The sequence below is a fragment of the Magnolia sinica genome, chromosome 1, assembly GCF_029962835.1.
Source record: "Magnolia sinica isolate HGM2019 chromosome 1, MsV1, whole genome shotgun sequence".
Classification (NCBI taxonomy): domain Eukaryota; kingdom Viridiplantae; phylum Streptophyta; class Magnoliopsida; order Magnoliales; family Magnoliaceae; genus Magnolia; species Magnolia sinica.
Window position 1 is genome coordinate 26,908,594 of NC_080573.1, and position 21,549 is coordinate 26,930,142.

The 21,549-nt window shown below is 39.2% G+C and overlaps 1 protein-coding gene and 1 long non-coding RNA gene across 3 annotated transcripts; one reads left to right on the top strand and one right to left on the bottom strand.

Moving 5' to 3' along the window:
- The first annotated feature begins 617 nt into the window (after positions 1 to 617).
- On the top strand, positions 618 to 2,970 carry LOC131237765 (uncharacterized). Its single transcript, XR_009167419.1, has 3 exons — positions 618 to 718; positions 2,673 to 2,767; positions 2,922 to 2,970. It is a non-coding gene; the product is annotated as an uncharacterized LOC131237765 (long non-coding RNA).
- A 4,916-nt stretch (positions 2,971 to 7,886) lies between these two features.
- On the bottom strand, positions 7,887 to 11,428 carry LOC131237808 (cytochrome P450 724B1-like). Of its 2 annotated transcripts, none has more exons than XM_058235916.1 (7): positions 11,284 to 11,428; positions 10,980 to 11,139; positions 9,908 to 10,004; positions 9,648 to 9,779; positions 9,292 to 9,357; positions 9,062 to 9,168; positions 7,887 to 8,069 (listed from the first exon to the last, which is right to left on the bottom strand). In XM_058235916.1, exons 4-7 carry the CDS (start codon positions 9,661 to 9,663, stop codon positions 7,902 to 7,904), a joined length of 357 nt encoding a protein of 118 aa, XP_058091899.1. In that variant the 5' UTR covers positions 9,664 to 9,779; positions 9,908 to 10,004; positions 10,980 to 11,139; positions 11,284 to 11,428; the 3' UTR covers positions 7,887 to 7,901. The 2 variants fall into 2 exon arrangements, with proteins under 2 accessions (XP_058091899.1, XP_058091827.1); XM_058235844.1 differs by having other exon boundaries at positions 9,648 to 9,735; positions 11,284 to 11,427.
- Between the last annotated feature and the right edge of the window lie 10,121 nt (positions 11,429 to 21,549).

Sequence of the window (21,549 nt, forward strand, 5' to 3'; positions counted from 1 at the left end):
GGTTTTGGTTTAGGTTATACGTTTAAGTTAAGGTTAGGCTATAGGTTATAATTAAGTTTAGGTTATAAGTTAAGGTTTAGGTTATATGTTATAGCTTTTAGAAACTTAATTATAGGTTAAGGTTTAGGTTTAGGAAATCGGGTTCGGGTTCGAGATCGGGTTTAGGTTTGGGTTTTCAAGTTTAGGTTTAGGTTAAGCAGTTGAGATTAGGATTAGGTGTAGGTTTGGGTTTAAGGATTTGAGAATACATTTAGGTTTTAAGTTTAGGTTTAAGTTAAAGGTTTAGGGAAAGGTTATAAGTTTAGGTTAGGTTTAGGTTTAGGTTTAGGTTTAGGTTATAGGTTATAGCTTTAGGGAATTGAGAATGGGTTATGGTTTAGGTTTAGGAAATCGGGTTCAGGTTCGGGATTGGGTTTAAGTTTGGGTTTTCAAGTTTAGGTTTAGGTTTAGGTTAGGGAGTTGAGATTAGGATTAGGTGTAGGTTTAGATTTAGAGAATTGAGTTTAGGTTATAGGTTTTGGGATTTGGGAATAGTTTTAGGTTATAAGTATAGGTTTAGGTTAGGTTATAGGTTAAGGTTTAGGCATTTGAGTTTAGGTTATAGAATTAGGTTACGGTTTAGGTTTAGGTTATAGGTTTTGGTTTTGGTTTTGGTTATAGGTTTTGGTTTAGGTTATAGGTTTTTGGATTTGAGAATGGGTTCGGGTTTAGGTTATAGGTTTTGGTTTTGGTTTAGGTTATAGGTTTTGATTTAGGTTATAGGTTATAGGTTTATGTTAAGGTTTAGGTTTATGTTAAAGGTTTTGGGATTTGAGAATGAGTTCAAGTTTAGGTTATAGGTTTTGGTTTTAGTTTTGGTTATAGGTTTAGGTTTAGGTTATAGGTTTTGGAATTTGAGAATGGGTTCGGGCTTAAGTTATAAGTTTTGGTTTTGGTTTAGGTTATAGGTTTAGGTTAAGGTTTAGGTTTAGGTTATAGGTTTTGGGATTTGAGAATAGGTTCGGGTTTAGGTTATAGGTTTTGGTTTTGGTTTTGGTTTAGGTTATAGGTTTTGGGATTTGAGAATGGGTTCGGATTTAGGTTATAAGTTTTGGTTTTGGTTAAGGTTTAGGTTTAGGTTTAGGTTATAGGTTATAGCTTTTGGAAACTTGATTATAGGTTAAGGTTTAGGTTCAGGAAATCGGGTTCGGGTTCGGGATCGGGTTTAGGTTTGGGTTTTCAAGTTTAGGTTTAGGTTAAGTAGTTGAGATTAGGATTAGGTGTAGGTTTGGGTTTAAGGATTTGAGAATACATTTAGGTTTTAAGTTTAGGTTTAAGTTAAAGGTTTAGGGAAAGGTTATAAGTTTAGGTTAGGTTTAGGTTTAGGTTTAAGTTTAGGTTATAGGTTATAGCTTTAGGGAATTGAGATTGGGTTATGGTTTAGGTTTAGGAAATCGGGTTCAGGTTCGGGATTGGGTTTAAGTTTGGGTTTTTAAGTTTAGGTTTAGGTTTAGGTTAGGGAGTTGAGATTTGGATTAGGTGTAGGTTTAGGTTTAGGGAATTGAGTTTAGGTTATAGGTTTTGAGATTTGAGAATAGTTTTAGGTTATAAGTATAGGTTTAGGTTAGGTTATAGGTTAAGGTTTAGGGATTTGAGTTTAGGTTATAGGATTAGGTTAGGTTATAGGTTAAGGTTTAGGGATTTGAGTTTAGGTTATAGGATTAGGTTACGGTTTAGGTTTAGGTTATAGGTTTTGGGATTTGAGAATGGGGTCGGGTTTAGGTTATAGGTTTTGGTTTTGGTTTTGGTTATAGGTTTTGGTTTAGGTTATACATTTTTGGATTTGAGAATGGGTTCGGGTTTAGGTTATAGGTTTTGGTTTTGGTTTAGGTTATAGGTTTTGATTTATGTTATAGGTTATAGGTTTATGTTAAGGTTTAGGTTTAGGTTAAAGGTTTTGGGATTTGAGAATGAGTTCAAGTTTAGGTTATAGGTTTTGGTTTTGGTTTAGGTTATAGGTTTAAGTTAAGGTTTAGGTTTAGGTTATAGGTTTTGGGATTTGAGAATGGATTCGGGTTTAGGTTATAGGTTTTGGTTTTGGTTTAAGTTATAGGTTTTGGGATTTGAGAATGGCGGATTTAAGTTATAAGTTTTGGTTTTGGTTTAGGTTTATTTTATAGGTTTTTGGATTTGAGAATGGGTTATGGTTTAGGTTTAGGAAATCGGGTTCAGGTTCGGGATTGGGTTTAAGTTTGGGTTTTCAAGTTTAGGTTTAGGTTTAGGTTAGGGAGTTGAGATTAGGATTAGGTGCAAGTTTAGCTTCAGGGAATTGAGTTTAGGTTATAGGTTTAGGGAAAGGTTAGGTTTAGGTTATAGGTTTTGGGATTTGGGAATAGTTTTAGGTTATAAGTATAGGTTTAGGTTAGGTTATAGGTTAAGGTTTAGGGATTTGAGTTTAGGCTATAGGTTTAGGTTTAGGTCTAGGTTTAGGTTTAGGGAATTGAGTTTAGGTGATAGGTTTAGGGAAAGGTTAGGTTTAGGTTATAGGTTTTGGGATTTGGGAATAGTTTTAGGTTATAAGTATAGGTTTAGGTTAGGTTATAAGTTAAGGTTTAGGAATTTGAGTTTAGGTTATAGGATTAGGTTTAGGTTATAGGTTTAGGTTTAGGTTTAGGTTTTAGGTTTAGGTTTAGGTTTTAGGTTTGAGAATGGGTTCGGGTTTAGGTTATAGGTTTTGGTTTCGGTTTAGGTTATAGGTTTTGGGATTTGATAATGGGTTCGGGTTTAGGTTATAGGTTATAGGTTTTGGTTTTGGTTTAAGTTATAGGTTTTGATTTAGGTTATAGGTTAACGTTTTAGGTTAAGGTTTAGGTTGAGGTTATAGGTTTTTTGGATTTGAGAATGGGTTCGGGTTTAGGCTATAGGTTTTGGTTTTAGTTTAGGTTATAGGTTTTGGTTTAGGTTATAGGTTTTAGGTTTAGGTTATAGGTTATAGGATTTGAGAATGTGTTCGGATTTAGGATATAGGTTTTGATTTTGGTTTTGATTATATATTTTGATTTAGGTTATAGGTTATAGGTTTAGGTTTTAGGTTTTGGTTTTGGTTTTGATTTAGGTTATAGGTTATAGGTTTAGGTTAAGGTTTAGGAAAAGGTAATAGGTTTTGATTTAGGTTATAGGTTATAGGTTTAGGTTTTAGGTTTAGGTTTAGGTTTTGATTTATGTTATAGGTTAGAGGTTTAGGTTTAGGTTATAGGTTTTGGGATTTGAGAATGCGTTCGGGTTTAGGTTATAGGTTATAGGTTTAGGTTAAGGTTTAGGTTTAGGTTATAGGTTTTGGGATTTGAGAATGGGTTCGGGTTTAGGTTATAGGTTTTGGTTTTGGTTTAGGTTATAGGTTTAAGTTATAGGTTTTTGGATTTGAGAATGGGTTCGGATTTAGGTTATAGGTTTTGGTTTTGGTTTAGGTTATAGGTTTTGATTTAGGTTATAGGTTTTTGGATTTGAGAATGGGTTCGGGTTTAGGTTATAGGTTTTGGTTTTGGTTTAGGTTATAGGTTTTGGTTTTGGTTTTGGTTATAGGTTTTGAATTAGGTTATAGGTTAACAGTTTAGGTTTAGGTTATAGGTTTTTGGATTTGAGAATGGGTTCGGGTTTAAGTTATAAGTTTTGGTTTTAGTTTAGGTTTAGGTTTAGGTTATAGGTTTTTAGATTTAAGAATGGGTTATGGTTTAGGTTTAGAAAATCGGGTTCAGGTTCGGGATTAGGTTTAAGTTTGAGTTTTCAAATTTAGGTTTATGTTTAGGTTAGGGAGTTGAGATTAGGATTAGGTGTAGGTTTAGCTTTAGGGAATTGAGTTTAGGTTATAGGTTTAGGGAAAGGTTACGTTTAGGTTATAGGTTTTGGGATTTTGGAATAGTTTTAGGTTATAAGTATAGGTTTAGGTTAGGTTATAAGTTAAGGTTTAGGGATTTGAGTTTAGGTTATTGGATTAGGTTTAGATTTAGGTTTAGGGATTTGAGTTTAGGTTATTGGTTTAGGTTTAGGTTTTAGGTTTAGGTTTAGGTTTGGTTTAGGTTATAAGTTTTGATTTAGGTTATAGGTTTTTGGATTTGAGAATGAGTTCGGGTTTAGGCTATAGGTTTTGGCTTTGGTTTAGGTTATTGGTTTTGGTTTAGGTTATAGGTTTTAGGTTTAGGTTTAGATTTAGGTTTAGATTATAGGTTATAGGATTTGAGAATGTGTTCGGGTTTAGGATATAGGTTTTGGTTTTGGTTATATGTTTTGATTTAGGTTTAGGTTTTAGGTTAAGGTTATAAGTTTAGGTTAAGGTTACGGTTTAGGTTAAGGTTGAGGTTTAGGTCATAGGTTAAGGTTTTAGGTCATAGGTTTTGGTTTAGGTTAAGGTTTAGGTTTAGGTTATAAGATATAGGTTTAGGGAATTGAGAATAGGTTAAGGTTTAGGTTTAGGAAATCAGGTTCGGGTTCGGGATTGGGTTTATGTTTGGGTTTTCAAGTTTAGGTATAGGTTTAGGTTAGGGAGTTAAGATTAGGATTAGGTGTAGGTTTAGGTTTAAGGATTTGAGAATACATTTAGGTTTTAGGTTTAGGTTTAAGTTTTAGGTTTTAGGTTAAGGTTTAGGTTAAGGTTGAGGCTTAGGTTATAGGTTAAGGTTTTAGGTCATAAGTTTTGGTTTAGGTTAAGGGTATGGTCCCTGTAAATACAGATATAAACACGGCCATCCGGTGCAAATGGCCAGGCCCTTCCAATGCTGTCCATAAAAAATGGACAGCTTCATCGTGGTCATAATAGCGGTTCCCTCTTTCCAGGGAACCCCGCTCTTTCGAATAGCTTCGACGCACATCCGGGTCTGCTCCATCAATTTCGAGTAAATAAATAAACATGGCCTGTCCAAAAGGCCAGGCCACTCCAATGCTGTCCATAGGAAATGGACAGCTTCATCATGGTTATAACAGTGGTTCCCACCTTCCAGGGACCCCCGCTCAACATCCGGATAGCTCCGACGCACATCCGGATCTACTTCATCAATTTCGAGATAATATATAAACATGGGCCTGTCCAAATGGCCAGGCCACCCATATTGTTGTCCATAGGAAATGGACAACTTCATCATGGTCATAATAGCGGTTCCCACCTTCCAGGGATCCCCTCTCAACATCCGGATAGTTCCGACACACATCCGGATCTACTTCATCAATTTCAAGATAATATATAAACATGGGCCTAGCCTGTCCAAATGGCCAGGCCACTTCATCAATGAATCATATAGTATGAAGGAAAGAAGACTCACCAATTTAGCAAGCAAGGAGAGAGTGTGAGTGCTTGGAATGTCGCCCTTTCTTTGAATAATGGATGTATATTCCACAATGCAATCTGAGAATGAGTAAGTTTTTTTAGTTTCTCAGAGAATGCATATGGGCACAGATTTACAAATAAATAAAATAATAAATAAATTTTAAATCTGCCTTCTAAATTGTACTTACCGATAGTTGGAATTGTGGTAACAATCTCCCCCAGCTTGAGCTTGAGTCTGTTTTCTATTACAATTAGCGAAATCAATACAAACTTACAACAATAGGTACCAGTTCTTTGGTCCAGGGGTGATCCACAATAAAAGGTACCATTTACCATGAACTAAAACCATACATTATCCATACCTTAATAGGACTCACTACAAGGGTAATCTTTTAATGATGGCCCACTGCTTCTGATAATCACTACAGGGGTAAGAAAATTACAAATAGTAAGACTCATGAGATGACATATGTACAAATAGTGACAAGACTAGCTGGTAATGACAGGAGGCTAAGACATCAAATTATTTATAAAGAATAGGAAAAAACAAAGATAAAATAAACAGTTAAAAACTTGTACCATTTCAATATTGAACCGTGGCAACATTAAACAACTAAGATTGGAAAAGAATATGAACTTTCAACTAAAGGATGAATATGTACCAATTTGAAGCTCATATCCTACACCAACTTGCCAAAAGGAAAATACAATAGGACATGCCCAACTGAAAATGGAGCACAGATCTATTATGTTTGTAATAATTCTGAGAGACTAGTTTGCATAAACAACTTCCTAATCCCTGAAGAGATTTCAAAAGCAAAATTAGTTCTATTGGCACAAGAAGTAATTGGTTTTAAAGATAGATAAACAAATATAGTGGGTTTTCCTTTAATGAAATGACCTCCATTCATCCAATAACTATTAAGGAAAATGAATTCATTCCCAATCATACTTTGCATGGATGCTCACAATTAGTACTACCATGCATTGATATTAGAATCAAGAACCCTCATGATAAGAGGAATTATAGCGTCCAAATGCATCAGGTCATGCTCAGCATTCTCATGTGCTTAGTTCATACAAGTCAGACCAATAGAGAGGAGCCCATCAAGAATAAAACAAAACTCTGCAAGGAAGCATTTCACAATTTCAAGACTGATGCATTTGATGCATTATGTCTAAATAACACAGTCAAATGGAAGCACGAGTGGCCTATCTATTTGCGAGTGTAGCTGTGAGACTGATGCATTTGACGCATTATGCATCATACTCTTTGCAGTGTTCCATTTAACATAATATTGCATATCTCCAATAAGAAATACAACTCTAGATAAACTTTTAAGATTGATGTCCCATGCAGTCATACTAAGAAATTGTACCTTTTACACTGTGATGCAGGAATTCATTACTTGAGTGTCACAAATTCATATCATTAAAGGGCATACAAGTATTTAGGACCTAGGTCCCCTGATTCAGGACAACTCTCATAATAAGGATTACTTAAATGGCCAACCTAGGACAAATGTACCTCCCCTGTAGTTCATCAGAAGTAAATTGATGTGTATTAGTTGGATAGAAAACTAAGTATATGGATCTACCTGTCCTGGAACTGAATATTCTTTTCTTTTGAAATCAGCCTGCAAGGAACAATGCTGGAGAAATGAAGGGTCTCAATTCGTTTTATTATATCATTTTAAAATATTATAAGAATAACTCCAGAGATAAGAACATCAATAGTACAAACATACTTAAATATTTACTAGTTGTGTGCTTGCAATACTAGAACACAAATTGAACATGTGAGCTGTGAAGAGAGCAAATGGTAACAAACATCTCCATACAATCTACATCAGCTGGTATCTGTACAAATGGGAGGACAAATAAAGAGGAGGTGATTGACAAAGGTCGTTCTTGTAATGAAATTAAGTGGGAGTTCTTTGTAGAACTGGGCCCATGGAGACTCCATTTATTATCACTGAACTTTGGGTTTGTTGTCAAAGAAAAACTTGTCTCGTGCATTAAGGGATCAAATGAGATATACAACAATCTTACATGAGATGGAGCGGTCTTTCTTCGCTTTCCCAGTGTTCTTTTTCTTTAATAAAATCGTCTAAAAAAGTTGAGTACTTCAACCATTCTAACGGGCAGACATTGCTTAATTGAGAAAGAAGTTAATATTTCAACCATTTCACAACATACAACATACTGCCACCAGCTGCCATCCATGCTATAAATCAAAGGTTAACTAAGCATGCCACAAGCAATATTTGTGCTGATCAATCTGTCCAAAGGCAACAAAACAGCAATACAGCAACATTACAATTTTTTTTCTTCTTTTCTTTTACATTTCAGCATGACCAACAAGCTACTGTTAATATGTGGATAAAATTGAGCTTTGTAAACCACACCTTGGACTCCAGTAAAGAAATCTCAGAACGAAGTTGATCACCCTCCCGCTCCAAAGACTTAATTCTCCTCGCTTCATTATTCAGCTTTTCATTAAGCAACTTTAGTTCATCATGTTGGCTAGTAATGACTTGCCTTTGTTCGTGTAAATTACACTCCAGTTCTCTTACAATGCATTGCCTTTCAGAAAGGGATGACTCTAGCTATCAATATAGACTGCATAATGGACAAATAAATGCCAAGGAGAGTTGTGTACCTTGACAAGGGAATCATGTGCCTTTCCACCCTCTGCTTCCCCACTCTTCTGCTTTTTCCATGCAATAACATCCTTTATTAGTCTCTCTCTTTCTTCAATGGCCGAAGAAAGCTGTGGTTCCACAGAGAAAAAATAAAAAGAAAAAGAAAGTTGTGATTCCACAAGGAAAACTAACTAAACAAATGAACAGAGACAACAGAGACAGAAGGTGCTCTGTAATTTAAAGGACAAAAAAAAAAAAAAAAAAAAGGAAACATGTACTCATAACATAGAACATAATCCTATAATTATAGACTTTTTTCTACAAAAAGGAATGGCAACATAGAATCCTTACTAGACGTAGGCGTATCATGCATCTGAATACCTAACAGACCATCATCTTAAAGTAAATACCAAAGAAATCCTTGCTGATAGCATAGACAAATTAGAAAAGATACTGTAAAGAATAAGAGTTAGCAAAATCATATAAACACTTCCTGAAACTCTAAAAGTGCAGAACTTTCTCAAAATCCTAGTAATAATTTAAAAATGCAATTCTGACGGATTCTTGAATTTCTTGGACATGCAAAAATATATCATCTGACTTTGTGGCTTCATTTCTTAGATTCTGAATCGTCTTAGAAACAGTAACAAACTTTTTTTTTTAATCAACTGAATGTAACCAGAATGAAATAAAGAGTCTAATGTTTTTGCATTTGGTACATCTCCAACATCAGATATGCCAAAGTTCATCAGAAGCTGAAAAAATAGAATAAAATGGAGACATGCAAGTAAAACGGCTCAAAACTTGGCTAAGGCCCTAGCGAATTCATCAGATTTTGATGGGCCAAATAGAGCAGGATCAACGAGCTGGATGTGAATGGTAACTTTTGGTCCAACGAGCTGGATGTGAGCATCTCTCATTAAATAAATCAACCAAAGTTCCTTGGAGTAAATCTACCCATCCTTTCTAATTTTTAGTTATAGACCTATACATTTGTGTACACAATACTAGATGCTTGTGGGACCCACAAAACAAGATAACCATCAACAATCAAGAGAGTGAAATAGCGGACCCCACAAACTAAAATAACCATCATCATCATTAAAGTAATAGTAATTACCTCCCATCTCCAAGGATGGAACTCAAGGACACTTCCATGAAGAGATATGTCTAGATGTACAGCACTGAAAACTAGGAGGACCTTCCATCCACATGGAATTGAATAATCTGGACCACAGAAATTGAGTTTCTTAATACAGATTGTGGGATCATTATAATAAATGTGCTCTTATATGCATGATTCTATAAACATATATACAAAAAAAGGTCCACCATAGGTGGATGGTGTACCTTTAAATCTAACATCCTTGAGGGCCTTTCGGTGCACAAACTTGACTATGTTCCCACATATGAGAGCTTCATTAATGACCTTCAATTAAAAAAATAAAATAAAATAAAATAAAAAAATCCATACACATCATTGGAAACATGCTAGAAAGTGAGAGAAAAAATAATAAAAAGAACATTGAGGACAGATAGAAAAAGCAATAAACAAAGGTGCTAATCTTGCATGTGTGTTTTGCACCATTCATTAAAAGTAGGCAAGTAGGCTGATCCACTATAAAGCTTTTCAGCTTGAGTTTGACCTACAATTCTACATGTGGGCCCATTTTGAATTGTTAATGACGTCCAATCTAATTAACAACCTTTGGGCCTCTTCATGTTCTCCTTGGCACTCAAAAGAAACTCACTTGATCCAATTGATGGTATTATAGGGTGATCCAATTGAAAATACTATCCCGAAAGAAAGCATTCATTGGAAGCACAACAATCAATAGCTGCCACACAAGATAAGGTGAAAATACTTCATTAAAACAACATGACTGAAGGTCTAAAAAATGAAAGCAATTTCATCTACTTTGGGAGAGAACAAATTAATAAAACAAATGATGCCACATAGTCATACCTTGTTTGGAGCTGAACAGTAGACTGACCATTGACAGGAGGGCCCTTTCATGCCATAACAGCCTTAGCAATTTCATGCCAGCATCCAAATGTTCCCCCTATTCAGCAACAGCCAACAAACGTGAAATGGGCCCACTTCATGACATGATATCTAATTCATATGCCAACGGATCAATGGTGGATTCCTTATTGCCCAAAATATCATTAGCAGCAGTTGCTTTTTTGGGGTGGCCCAATCAGTGTGTACATGGCCCACTTTTTCCACGTGTATGGTTGATTAGCATGGCTCTAAATGAAACAACAATAAGATCTTCCCATTTAGTCACCATTTCAAATTCTACATTGGAGTAGGGTCCCTGAATCTAGATGGTTCATTTAGTGGGCCTATCAAGAGTGGCCCACAAAACAAGGGAAATATGAAAATGATGAATCCTACATTTTCTATTTTCAGTGTTCGTGTGCTTGATGGCTAGGCATGTCTTTTTTTTCTTCTTCTTTTTTCTTTTTTTCTGCCACAGCTCATCAACAGCGTGGCCCACCAGATGGACCATCCACATTCACTGACTGAGCAATGTTGGTTAGGAGCATGAGTTAAGGTCAGCCCCAAATAAAAGAATGCACACAAAGACACTCAACATAGTCTTAAAACCTTGATGGGCATGGACACGAGTTACGGTCTGACCGGTAAAACGGGTAGGGACAGTTGACCCATCAGGATTTTGGCATGGCCCAGTATTGGAAAGGCTTGGGCCTGATTTCTATGCCTATGCTTCAATCAACCCATTTCTACAAATTAGGCCCCTGGTATGGTGATCCAGACCGTTGATCTTATGTTCCCTACTCCTGATGGGGGATTTTACAAATTATGCCCATCTTGATTTTCTGGCTATGGCGCATCCGTATGATGATGCACCAAACCAATAGTGTCAATCACCATCCCAAGTGCCACGTGTACAGTGATGTCGGGTGGCACACTTCACAAAAGTAAATGAACTAAATGCACCATAGTAGCATTGCTGAAAAATGAATGAAAAATGGAATTTCAACAAGATATATAATATTTTGATCTTAACTGGGCCTTAATGAGCTCATCGATTTCATGCTGGCTGTCGATTTGAGTCTCCAAATCAGAAATCCTCTGTGTATGAGAAGCATAAATCCTATACAAAAAATACCCACTTCCCAAAGCTCCCGCAACAAAAGCCTTCCCTTCTATGCCTTCTCCAAAAATCCCTATTTAAAAAAAAAAAAATCAAATATACAATTTTTTTAAGGGTTAAAGCTTAGATGATGATAATGAAAATGACGATTGTGATTACTCCAAAAAGAAATTAGTAGGTAACAAAAAAAAAAAAGAAGGAAAAATACCAAACTGACCTTAAAGAAAGCATTTTTGAATGTCAGGAAAGCCATGAAATCATTGCTAGAACTTCATTTCCTGAAAACCCATTTGGATTTTGAAGAACATAGATGGAAAGGAAGGAGACTGAAGCGTTTCTATGGAGTAAGTGAGACTCTCACATCTGTTATGGGCAAAAGATGAAGAAGAAAGAATAGCTGATTTGAGAGAGTGCACTGAGAAGCTGTCAGAGTTTTTAGGCCATCTAACATTCGCAGGAGCTTGAGAGAGGGAGAGGGAGACGACGAGGGCGAGGGACCTCAAGAGAGGGACAGGGAGACGGCGAGGGCACTGACGGTGGGAATGGAGAGAGAGAGGGATGAAGATGAGAGAATGAAATAAGGAATGGAGGGGAGATGATGGCGCGGCTCTGTTTTGAGCGCGCGCCCAAGTTTGGGCGTAGGGCATGCACGGTCCTCTCAGGGGCTCCGTGGGGCCCACCATAATGTATTTTCTTAATCCATTCCGCCCATTAATTTTAATAAAATACTTTAGTTCATAATCCAAAAAATAAAGTATATTGAAAGTCCAAGTGGACCACACCATAGGAAGCACATGTGATGTAATATCCATGTTTCCTACCGTGTGGTCCACTTTAGCCTTCAATCTAGCTAATTTTTTGTTTCATGTCTTATAATAATATTTAAAAATAGATGAACGGCTTAGATAGAACAAATATATATTTTTAGGCCCTGTAGATCCCCTTACATCACCGTTTAGTATTAATGGTGTGACACATTTTTAGCTACGGATTAAATCCGTAGTAAATATCGCTACGGTTTAAATCCGTAGCAAAAAACTAACGAGGTCTGTATCCTTTACCTGTTTTTTTGGTAGTGTAATATCACTGATTCTTCTACCTATGACCAGAGGTGATGATGCATCCTCCTGATAATAAGGATACCTCTAGATGGCTTACTCATGGGCCTAAGAGTGGGCTTTCCAGTTTGGGTATTTCTATTAACATCAATAGGGACCCAAAGAATTGGAATAACCCAATAAGGCGAGATGGATCATACTAATAATAATAGGGGCCCATCAATTTGGGTTAGCCCACTAAGGGAAAATGAGAATGAGCCTAATACAATCACACTGGGCCTCATACCATCTCAATGGCTTCTATCATAATGTTATACAAGCACGTACTCATAGTTGGGATCGATAATCGACCTATATATAAGATGGGATCCATAGATGGACAACAGGCCCATAACATGAAGGTTAGTTCTCAATGTGGGTATAACAAATCTGATAGTATAGATCCCTCCGTCTACGACGATGATGAACTCTCCTCATATTAAGGTTAGGCCTAGGTAGCCTACTTACATTCCTAAGGATTCGGAAAGGGTTCCTTCTCCATACTATCATATAGCCCTACTAGATGCCCTAGGGGGCCCAAATAAAATCTAGATGAACTTCAAGATAAAAGAAATAATCCTACTAACAACCAATGAAGGCGCAACATCTTGGGATAGCCCAATAAGAATAGATGGATCATGCAAATGGGGCCTAATGATTAGGGTCAACCCACTTAGAGAATGATGAGACTGGGCCTAACAAGGGCTAAGGGAAGGTCACAATGAGGACATTCAACCATGATTTCCCATCAATATGTACATTTAACCAACATTGCTCCCAAGGAGTGGCCCACATAGAGCCAAACATATAGTGGGGCCCATGGCCTAACTTAAGGGCCTCACATACAACATAATGGGCCTCACTTATGGGCCTAAGATACTTCTCAATGGGATTCATCATACGGGTCTCGTATACATCACATCGGGCCTTATCGTATGGGCCAATATACATCACATCGAGCCTCATCATATGGGCCAATATACATCACATCGAGCCTCATTATATGGGCCACAAATACACCATATTGGGCCTGATCAATGGGCCATAAAACATCATATTGGGGTCGGCCCTACACATTCCAAATGGGCCACTAGATGAACAACATGGGTGTATAATACCTACATCAAGTGGGCTGCATGTCCAGCGGTCCGGACGACACTGATAAAACACTTAATTCACCTGGGTCCCATGTGGATAGTAGGGATGAAATACAAACATTAGGTGGGCCCGGTAAATGGACGGCATGGTTATAAAACACATACATCGTGGTGGTCCCCACCATCCAGACCACTGGACGGTGTGGATATAAAGCACATATATCATGGCTGGCCCCACACACGTGGCAGGTGGGTGTCATACATACATGTAATGCCCCGAATTTCGAGGGTCGAGCAAAGCTCAACTCTCGAGATCCAACGCATCACTTATGTAACATAGATAATGATGTTTAAATGTTGTCCATATTAGTGCATTTAACATGAGTGAGATTATACTAAAACAACATATCATACTCCAGAGATAATTTAAATTAAGCAGGCAGAAGACTGAGATAGGTATATAAAGTATGTAAGTTTTTCTCAATCTCCAGAGTATGAGTATGATTCCAGGTTGAATATGTACATGTATGATATGTCCAACTAATCTATAACCCTGAAATCTCGTTGATCAGTACATGATCTACATAGACCAGCCTGATAGCTGTACATAGGAGAACTCCTTCTCCTCGTCAAAGAAGTCCATCTCAGATATATAGACTCCGTCATCACATGCATCTACAACAGAGTCTAGTTGGTGTTTTAAAACATCGTGCTAGAGTGGGAGTGAGTGATCAACTTAGTGGTACTATAAGGTAAAGGTTAACATGTTATCAATTCAGTCAAGCAGTAATGATAAAGCAGTACAACAAGCATTTCCTAACTACTCTGGTTAATGCAAGGATGATATGTGGTATAATGCATGCCCTCACCTGTAATCCCTCAGTGACTTCATTTCACGATCGCGCATGGCAAACTCCCTAAACATGTGCTTCCTCACCAAAGCACATGCAATGCGGTTCATGGTCGTGTTAGCCAAGTAATTGATTAAGCTTATTCCTACAACAGATTCAGGAAGCTATGGTACCTCCCTTTATATCATTAACCCAAACAGAGATCCATCTAGGGTCGTCAATCCTAGTTAATCACATACGTTAGGCAAGTTGTAGGGCATCACCCCTAATGAAAATAATGGATAGGCAAGTTCAATTGATTATACTCGAGGTCACAATGGGAGGCTCGTCACCTGAACGTAGGCCGACAGCTCGAATACAGTGTCTGATACACCACCATATTCAATTCACGAGTTTAGATTGCTCACTGGCCACTAGGGGAGGCTCGTCACCCCAACGTAGGCCGAAAAATTGACCACGGTGTCCCACACACTACCATGCCCAGCTCATGAGTCTTAGTAGATCATAGTACCATGGTTATAACGGGTTGTTACATCAGTAAGCGGTACCTTAGATTAAAGAAATAGCGTCCATACATGGTAAATACACAATAAGCGCACGCTGAATTAATCGACATGGAGTGCGTAAGCACTCCACGTGGCCTAACCACTATCTACTATCACCATACAGCTTGGATTCATCAAAAGTATCCAATGTGGCGAGACTAGTTCGGCTACTCAATCGGAAACTATTACCAATTTCCTGGACTATGTAGTAGTCCCAATCATACTCCAATGTAATAGATAGTCACATGTGATATTCAAAACAACATTTAACAAACAATTTAAATATAAATCCCATTTGAGCATTTTATCAAACACATCAAAGATATTGTTGTACATATGCATTTTTCCATAAATCACGTAGTAACGACTTAGATTACATGAAGGAAACTGTAAATATGGATAAAGTAGTTAAGAATCCTATCTCAACACCCTTATTAAATACAATTCATCAAACAATTTCTCATTCAGACATTTTGTCAAACACTTAGACTACACCTTACTACATACATGAACTAACTTAGTTATAGCATATATTATGGCAAATCCTTTTACCAAGGAGTTGTTATAAATACAACAAACATGTATTCTAGGTTAATAGTCATGCCAAGCACAAATCATAATTGCAATCTCATTCAAACATTTCAACAAACACATGGAATGCATTTTATATTTGCATAGTTCACACACATGTATAATTTATCAAATATATCGTAACTAAAATTATATGGCAGCAATCAAGTCAGACATAAATCATTGCAGATATTGAAAGCTTTGAAAACCATAACCTAAATATTTATAATCCGCACCTTTCATCGGATTGCTCGTTTGGAACTCGGTTCATATCCTACGCTCCCGTCTACAGAACAATGGTTACCTAAATCACGAAATAGGTTAGCTATTTCGTCAATTTCTCTATCTGGATTCTAAAAACAAGATTAGGGTTAGGATTTCTTACCCAAATTGAAGTTGGGAACGCTCGTGTAGCAATGGTAGGGAGGTGATTCGGTACGTGGAGTAGTGGGAGTGAATCCTAGCAATAATCTCTATCCTGTGTAAAGGATACTTGTTCTTGATCGTGATGTGATTCAATCTGCAATAATTAATACACAACCGCAGTGATCCGTCCTTCTTCTTTACAAACAACACAGGTGCTCCCTAAGGAGATACACTCGGTCGAATGAAACCTGAATCCAACAGATCATCAATCTATCTCCTCAATTCCTCCATTTCACATAAAGGCATGCAATACATCGGTAGAGAGATAAGTGCCACACCAGGCACAAGGTCGATAGTAAAGTCGATCTCACACTGAGGAGGTAGTCTAGGTATCGTCCTTAACATGTCCGTGAAATCTTGAATTGCAGGCGTGTCCCCAAGTGTCGGACTATCAAAATCTTCAAACAAAGATGCGTAACAATGAACGCGGTAAAGACAACTGACCTAAACGGGAAAAGTGAAAGTCGTGTTCTCGGGCCCATGTGTCTTCACTAATCTGGTATGTAGTCAATCTCGGCCTTCATTTTGGTGAGTCAATCCATGCTGAGGATGACGTCGTAATGATATAATGATATTACAATCAGGTCAATAGACACCACCCTACTTCTTAAGTCCATCAGGCAACCCTTACATAGCTTAGTGGCGTCAATAAAAGTTCATGTCGTTGCGATAACTCTCACCCCAACTATAGGGGTAGTATTCAACCCTAAACGCTTGACCGTAGAGTATGATATCATCAAAATAGTGGACCCGATGTCCACCAACAGAAATACTGGTGTACCTTGGATGTGGGCAGTGACTTCAAAAGCTAGCGGTACTGTAGCCGCTGATTCAAATACTTCGATTGTGAGTGCATGTACACACGCTTGTTGTGGACGATTTGCCTATGTGGCCATAGGTCGTTGAGGTGGCTTACTTTGAGGTATAGGTGGTCGGTAGAATGGCTGTGCTGGCGGTGCCGACCGTAAAGGTGGGGCTAATATAGCTAGTGACAACTGATGGTTGATCTTTTGAGGCGGCGTAAAGCCGTCGTCCGTCATCTTTGTAAAACAATAAGTATCTGTGTGGCCCATCCTCTTATAGTAGGTGCACCATAGATCTGATCGTCTCTGCTAGGTCGGTGGAGCCATAAGCCTAGGAGGTAAATCTGCACGTGGTCTCTTAACAAGGAACGGTCGATTCGGTAAATTAGGTCGAGGCCTCGGGCCCATGGGCATACGTGTACGAGACAGTCTCTCTCCATCCTGCTCAGCTCACAGGGACATGTTAACTAGCTCAGCATGGTTGGAAATGCTAACGCAACACATCTTCGCATGGATATCAGGCCGCAGACCCTCAGAAAATCATCGCATTCTCACCGGCTCATCTGCTAAGTTCAAAGGATCATATCTGGCTAGCTCAGTGAAGCAATTCTCGTACTCAACCACGGTCATTCCTCCCTGTCAAAGGCGAAGAAACTCACCCTCCTTTTCATTACGGTAAGTGAGGGGGAAGTACTTTCCTTGGAAACGAGTTTCAAACGCGGTCTACATCCACACATACCCTAAGGGGATGGTTCGTAGGATACTGTCCCACCATAAACTAGCCTCCTTCTCAAACATATATATCACCAACTCTACTTGTTCTGCCTCAGTGCAGTGCAGTGGCTTTAACATCTTAGAGATGCGATCTAGCAAGTATTCAGCTTCCTTCAGCCTATGAGTGCCCACAAAGGTAGGAGGACGGAAACACTGGAAGTGTTCGAATAGACTGTTGGCATTCATATTTCAAGTAGGGTGCACAGTGGTGCAGGCGGGACCATATTTAGGTTTTGGGCAATGACCTCTGTAATAGTGGCCCAGACTTATTGCTGCTGCTGCTGCTGCATTAGGAGCATCATCTGCTCTAACCTATCAGGTGGAGGAGCCACCTGAGGTATATGTGGCATCAACATAGATGCACGGTTCTGTTCCAGAATCGGTGGTGCACAAGGTGTTGGCCCATTGGTGGGGCCAGTGGCCAGTGGTGAATCCGGCATAGTTTCGATGTCCGGGCCCAAACTGGGGTCCGTTTGGCTATCGTTCAGGGGAGGTGCCTCATCAATCGATACGCCAAGTGCGAGACGTGCAATGTTCCGAGTGTTTTTAGGAGGCATCCCCTGTATACAACACAGGGTGCAACATGTGTAAGATTTAACATAATAACACTCAACTTTTCCAAGCATTCTATGCATTCCAATTCAAAAGAAATTTCATGCATCTCATTTACCCAAAAATTGTCACAATACATGAGATATAGTATTACATGAATCATGAAAGAAGACACATGTGAGCTAATCTAATACAAGTTTTAACATTGACTATCCTAACACCCAACTAAGCCAACTAAGGCCATTACATGGTAAAGCAAGAAATAAAAAATAAAACCAAAAGATAACTGCAGCATATGCCTAGTCTTTTGTCTTCGGCGAAGGTGGAGGAGTACCCTTGTCCTATATACAACACATGAGAGTCTTCAAGGTGCGCGATATTCTCTTGAATTTCTGTTTTAAATAAGCCTGACTCTCCTTGACCTCCTGTCTCAAGGCGGCCTAGTTCTCTTCAATCTGAGTCATGCGGGCTTCTAAGGTAGCCCGATCACAGCGGTCTTCAAGTGTAGTAGGAGGGCCCTTATCAGAGTCTTGGGCCTCCTCTTTTTCTCCCTGATCTTCCTCTTCACTGCCTTCCTCACCACTTCCTTCTTCACCATCACCACTTTCTTCCTCACCTTCACTTCCCTCGTCCTCTTCACTTTCTTCTTCTATTTCGTCACTCTAGTCATTGAGTCAGGCTTGGCGTTGCCTAGGGCCAATGCCCATGTTGTTAAGCATGTTCTCACTGATAATATGGATTGGGGCTACGTTATCCATATGGAGTATGGAACTGAAGTGACGGAAAATTTTAGAACGAGTCCGCCAAAAGGTAGCGAGGAGTCTTGCCTAGTAGACCGTGCAGTACTGATTATCTGAGATAGGACAAGAGTAGGCAGGCATACTTTCTCTCCTTGCTCGACTCTATACAAGAAGTCCACCATGAACCTTATACATTTGGTGCAGTTACTCCACCTAGGATACACGTTATACGTGCATATGTGGTGTAGCGGGCGGCAGTCGTCTGTCATCTTAGATGAAGCAAGTCTATTTCCTTGCCTCCAACGCTCAAGTCGGCCACATAGGAAACATGTGCAGCATCTTCTCTCTCGCTTACTAGCGAGGTTCTTCCATTGGCATGTACAACACCTCTTTCAATACCCAGAATGCGAGCCATCACGTCCACATCTACTATGGCCTCCTACCTCCCCAAAGGGATCGTAAACTGGAGAGACTCTAACAGTGGGTTCCGTATGTGGGCATAGAAGGTTTGCATAGCGCCTTCACTTGCATGAGTGTTTCCCTCAAATATGGGACCCCACCCTTTTCTAGGAGAAAGTCGATGACTGGATACATCCCAAACATCTTCTCATTGATGTGCGCTTCAAATACGACCTTGTGATTGCGGAGCTTACCGAAATTAATGCCGACGGTAATGATCTTTCCACCGAGATTTAAGGATCAAGGTCCTTCTTAGATCTTCGTTCTCGCTCGGCGCTCGTACTAGCTTCGACGCTCACCTTCTTCGTAGTATGGCATGGTCGGCTTGGCCCACCCTCATCCGGGGCTGCTCTTTTCTTTCCCATAAGGGAAATGAGTGTAGAGATCGAGAAGATGGCCGTAACTAGCTCAAAGAGAGCCATGGAAGATGGAAAGTTTGGAGAATGAGATAGGTTGGTGGGTTTTTGGAAGGTTATGAGACACAAAAGGGGGCTTTTGTGCTCAAATGGGTATGAAATGGGAAGATTAAGAGAAGTGAGAGATAGGTTTGGAGGAATAAGGGTGGAGGGGTGAAAAATATGAAAGATTTGAGAGGTTTGTATGTATGGAAGTGAGGATTTGAGAGAGGAAGGGAGATTTTGGAGGGTGTTAGAGGGTTGGAAATCATAAAAACAAGGTGAAATGTGGGTTAAAAGGAGGGACCCACATGTGGGACAGGGCCCACCTTGCTAATCAGATTGCGATGCGCCGCCGTGCCCTCCCTGGATTGTTAGTGGTGGCCACCCCCTCCTGGGGTGCTGTATAGGTGTGGGGGACCCCCTAGGTCCCACCAAAATTTACGATTTAGGCCCCTACGCCCGCGTGATGCGTTCTCTCAGTCCAACTAGTGCGTATTGACGCTTTTTGGATTATTTCAAGCATGGGATTCACCGAATCATCGTTTAAACCCATCGATTGATGGCCTAAAAAGGAATTGAGATCATTTCATATGATCTCAGATGCGTACAGACTATATTCAACGGTCACTCTTACCCTTCGGTGAAACATGGGATCCTACGACCGTTTCTATATTTTATCGCCCCCTCGAAAGTCAAAGTATGTCAGCGTGCATCGTGTTACCATATCTCAAGTCCAGTTTAATCCAAATCATGCTTTGATAGCAACTTGTAATGCCCCGAATTCTGAGGGTCGAGCAAAGCTCAACTCCCGAGATCCAACGCATCACTTATGCAACATAGATAATGATGTTTAAATGTTGTCCATATTAGTGCATTTAACATGAGTGAGATTATACTAAAATAATATATCATACGCCAGAGATAATTTAAATTAAGTAAGCGAAAGAATGAGGTAGGTACATAAAATATGCAACTGTTTCTCAATTCCCAGAGTATAAGTATGATACCAGGCTGAATACATACACATATTGCTCCAAAATTTACAAAATATCAAAGTGTAAATGTCCAACTAATTTATAACCCTGAAATCCCAACGATCAGTACATGGTCTACATAGACCCGCCTGATAGTTGTACATAGGAGAACTCCTCGTCAAAGAAGTCCATCTCAGATGTATAGACTCCGTCATCACCTGCATCTGTAACAGAGTCTGCTTGGTATTTTAAAACACCATCCCAGAGTTAGAGTGAGTGATCAACTCAGTGGTACTATAAGGCAAAGGTTAACATGTTATCAATTTAGCCAAGCAGCAATAATAAAGCAGTACAAAAAGTATTTCCTAACTACTCTGGTTAATACAAGGATGATATGCGGTAATGATGCATGCCCTCGCCTGCACTCCCTCAGCGACTTTATTTCATGATCGCGCATGGTAAACTCCCTAAACATGTGCTTCCTCACCCAAGCATATGCAATGCAGTGCATGATCGTGTTAGCCAAGTAATTGATTAGGCTTATTTATACAGTAAATTCAGGAAGCTAGGGTACCTCCCTTTATATCATTAACCCAAACGGAGATCCATATAGGGTCGTCAATCATAGTTAATCACATATGTTTGGCAAGTTGTAGGGCATCGCCCCTAATAAAAACAGTGGATAGGAAAGTTTAATTAATTATACTTGAGGTCACTATGGGTGGCTCATCACCTGAATGTAGGCCGACAACTCGAATACAGTGTCCCATACATGACCATATTCGCCTCATGAGTTTGGGTAACTCACTGGTCAAGACGGGGAGGCTCGTCATCCAGTGTAGGCCGACAGCTCGACCACGGTGTCCCACACACCACCATGCCAGGCTCATAAATCTTAGTGGATCGTGGTACCATGGTTAAAATGGGCTGTTACATCGGTAAGTGGTACCTTATATTCAAGCAGTAGCGTCCATACATGGTAAAGACATAATAGGTGAATCGGGTTATTTGTTAAGTTTGATTAGTACGAGCACACGCTGAATTAATTGACATGGAGCACATAAGTACTTTACGTAGCCTAACCACTGTCGACAATCACCACATGGCTCGGATTCATCGAACGTATCCAATGTGGCGAGACTAGTTCGGCCACTCAATTAGGAACCGTTATCAATTGCCTGGACTATGTAGTAGTCC

Bases quoted from the DNA above. Each gene is read 5' to 3' on its own strand.
- LOC131237808 (XM_058235844.1), bottom strand. From the start codon at position 9,958: ATGAAAGGGCCCTCCTGTCAATGGTCAGTCTACTGTTCAGCTCCAAAC. The intron at 9,169-9,291 runs GTACACCATCCA...TCTGTGGTCCAG, and splicing joins CAAGGATGTTAGATTTAAAG to ATTATTCAATTCCATGTGGA. The intron at 8,070-9,061 runs GTAATTACTATT...GTGGAACCACAG, and splicing joins TCCATCCTTGGAGATGGGAG to CTTTCTTCGGCCATTGAAGA.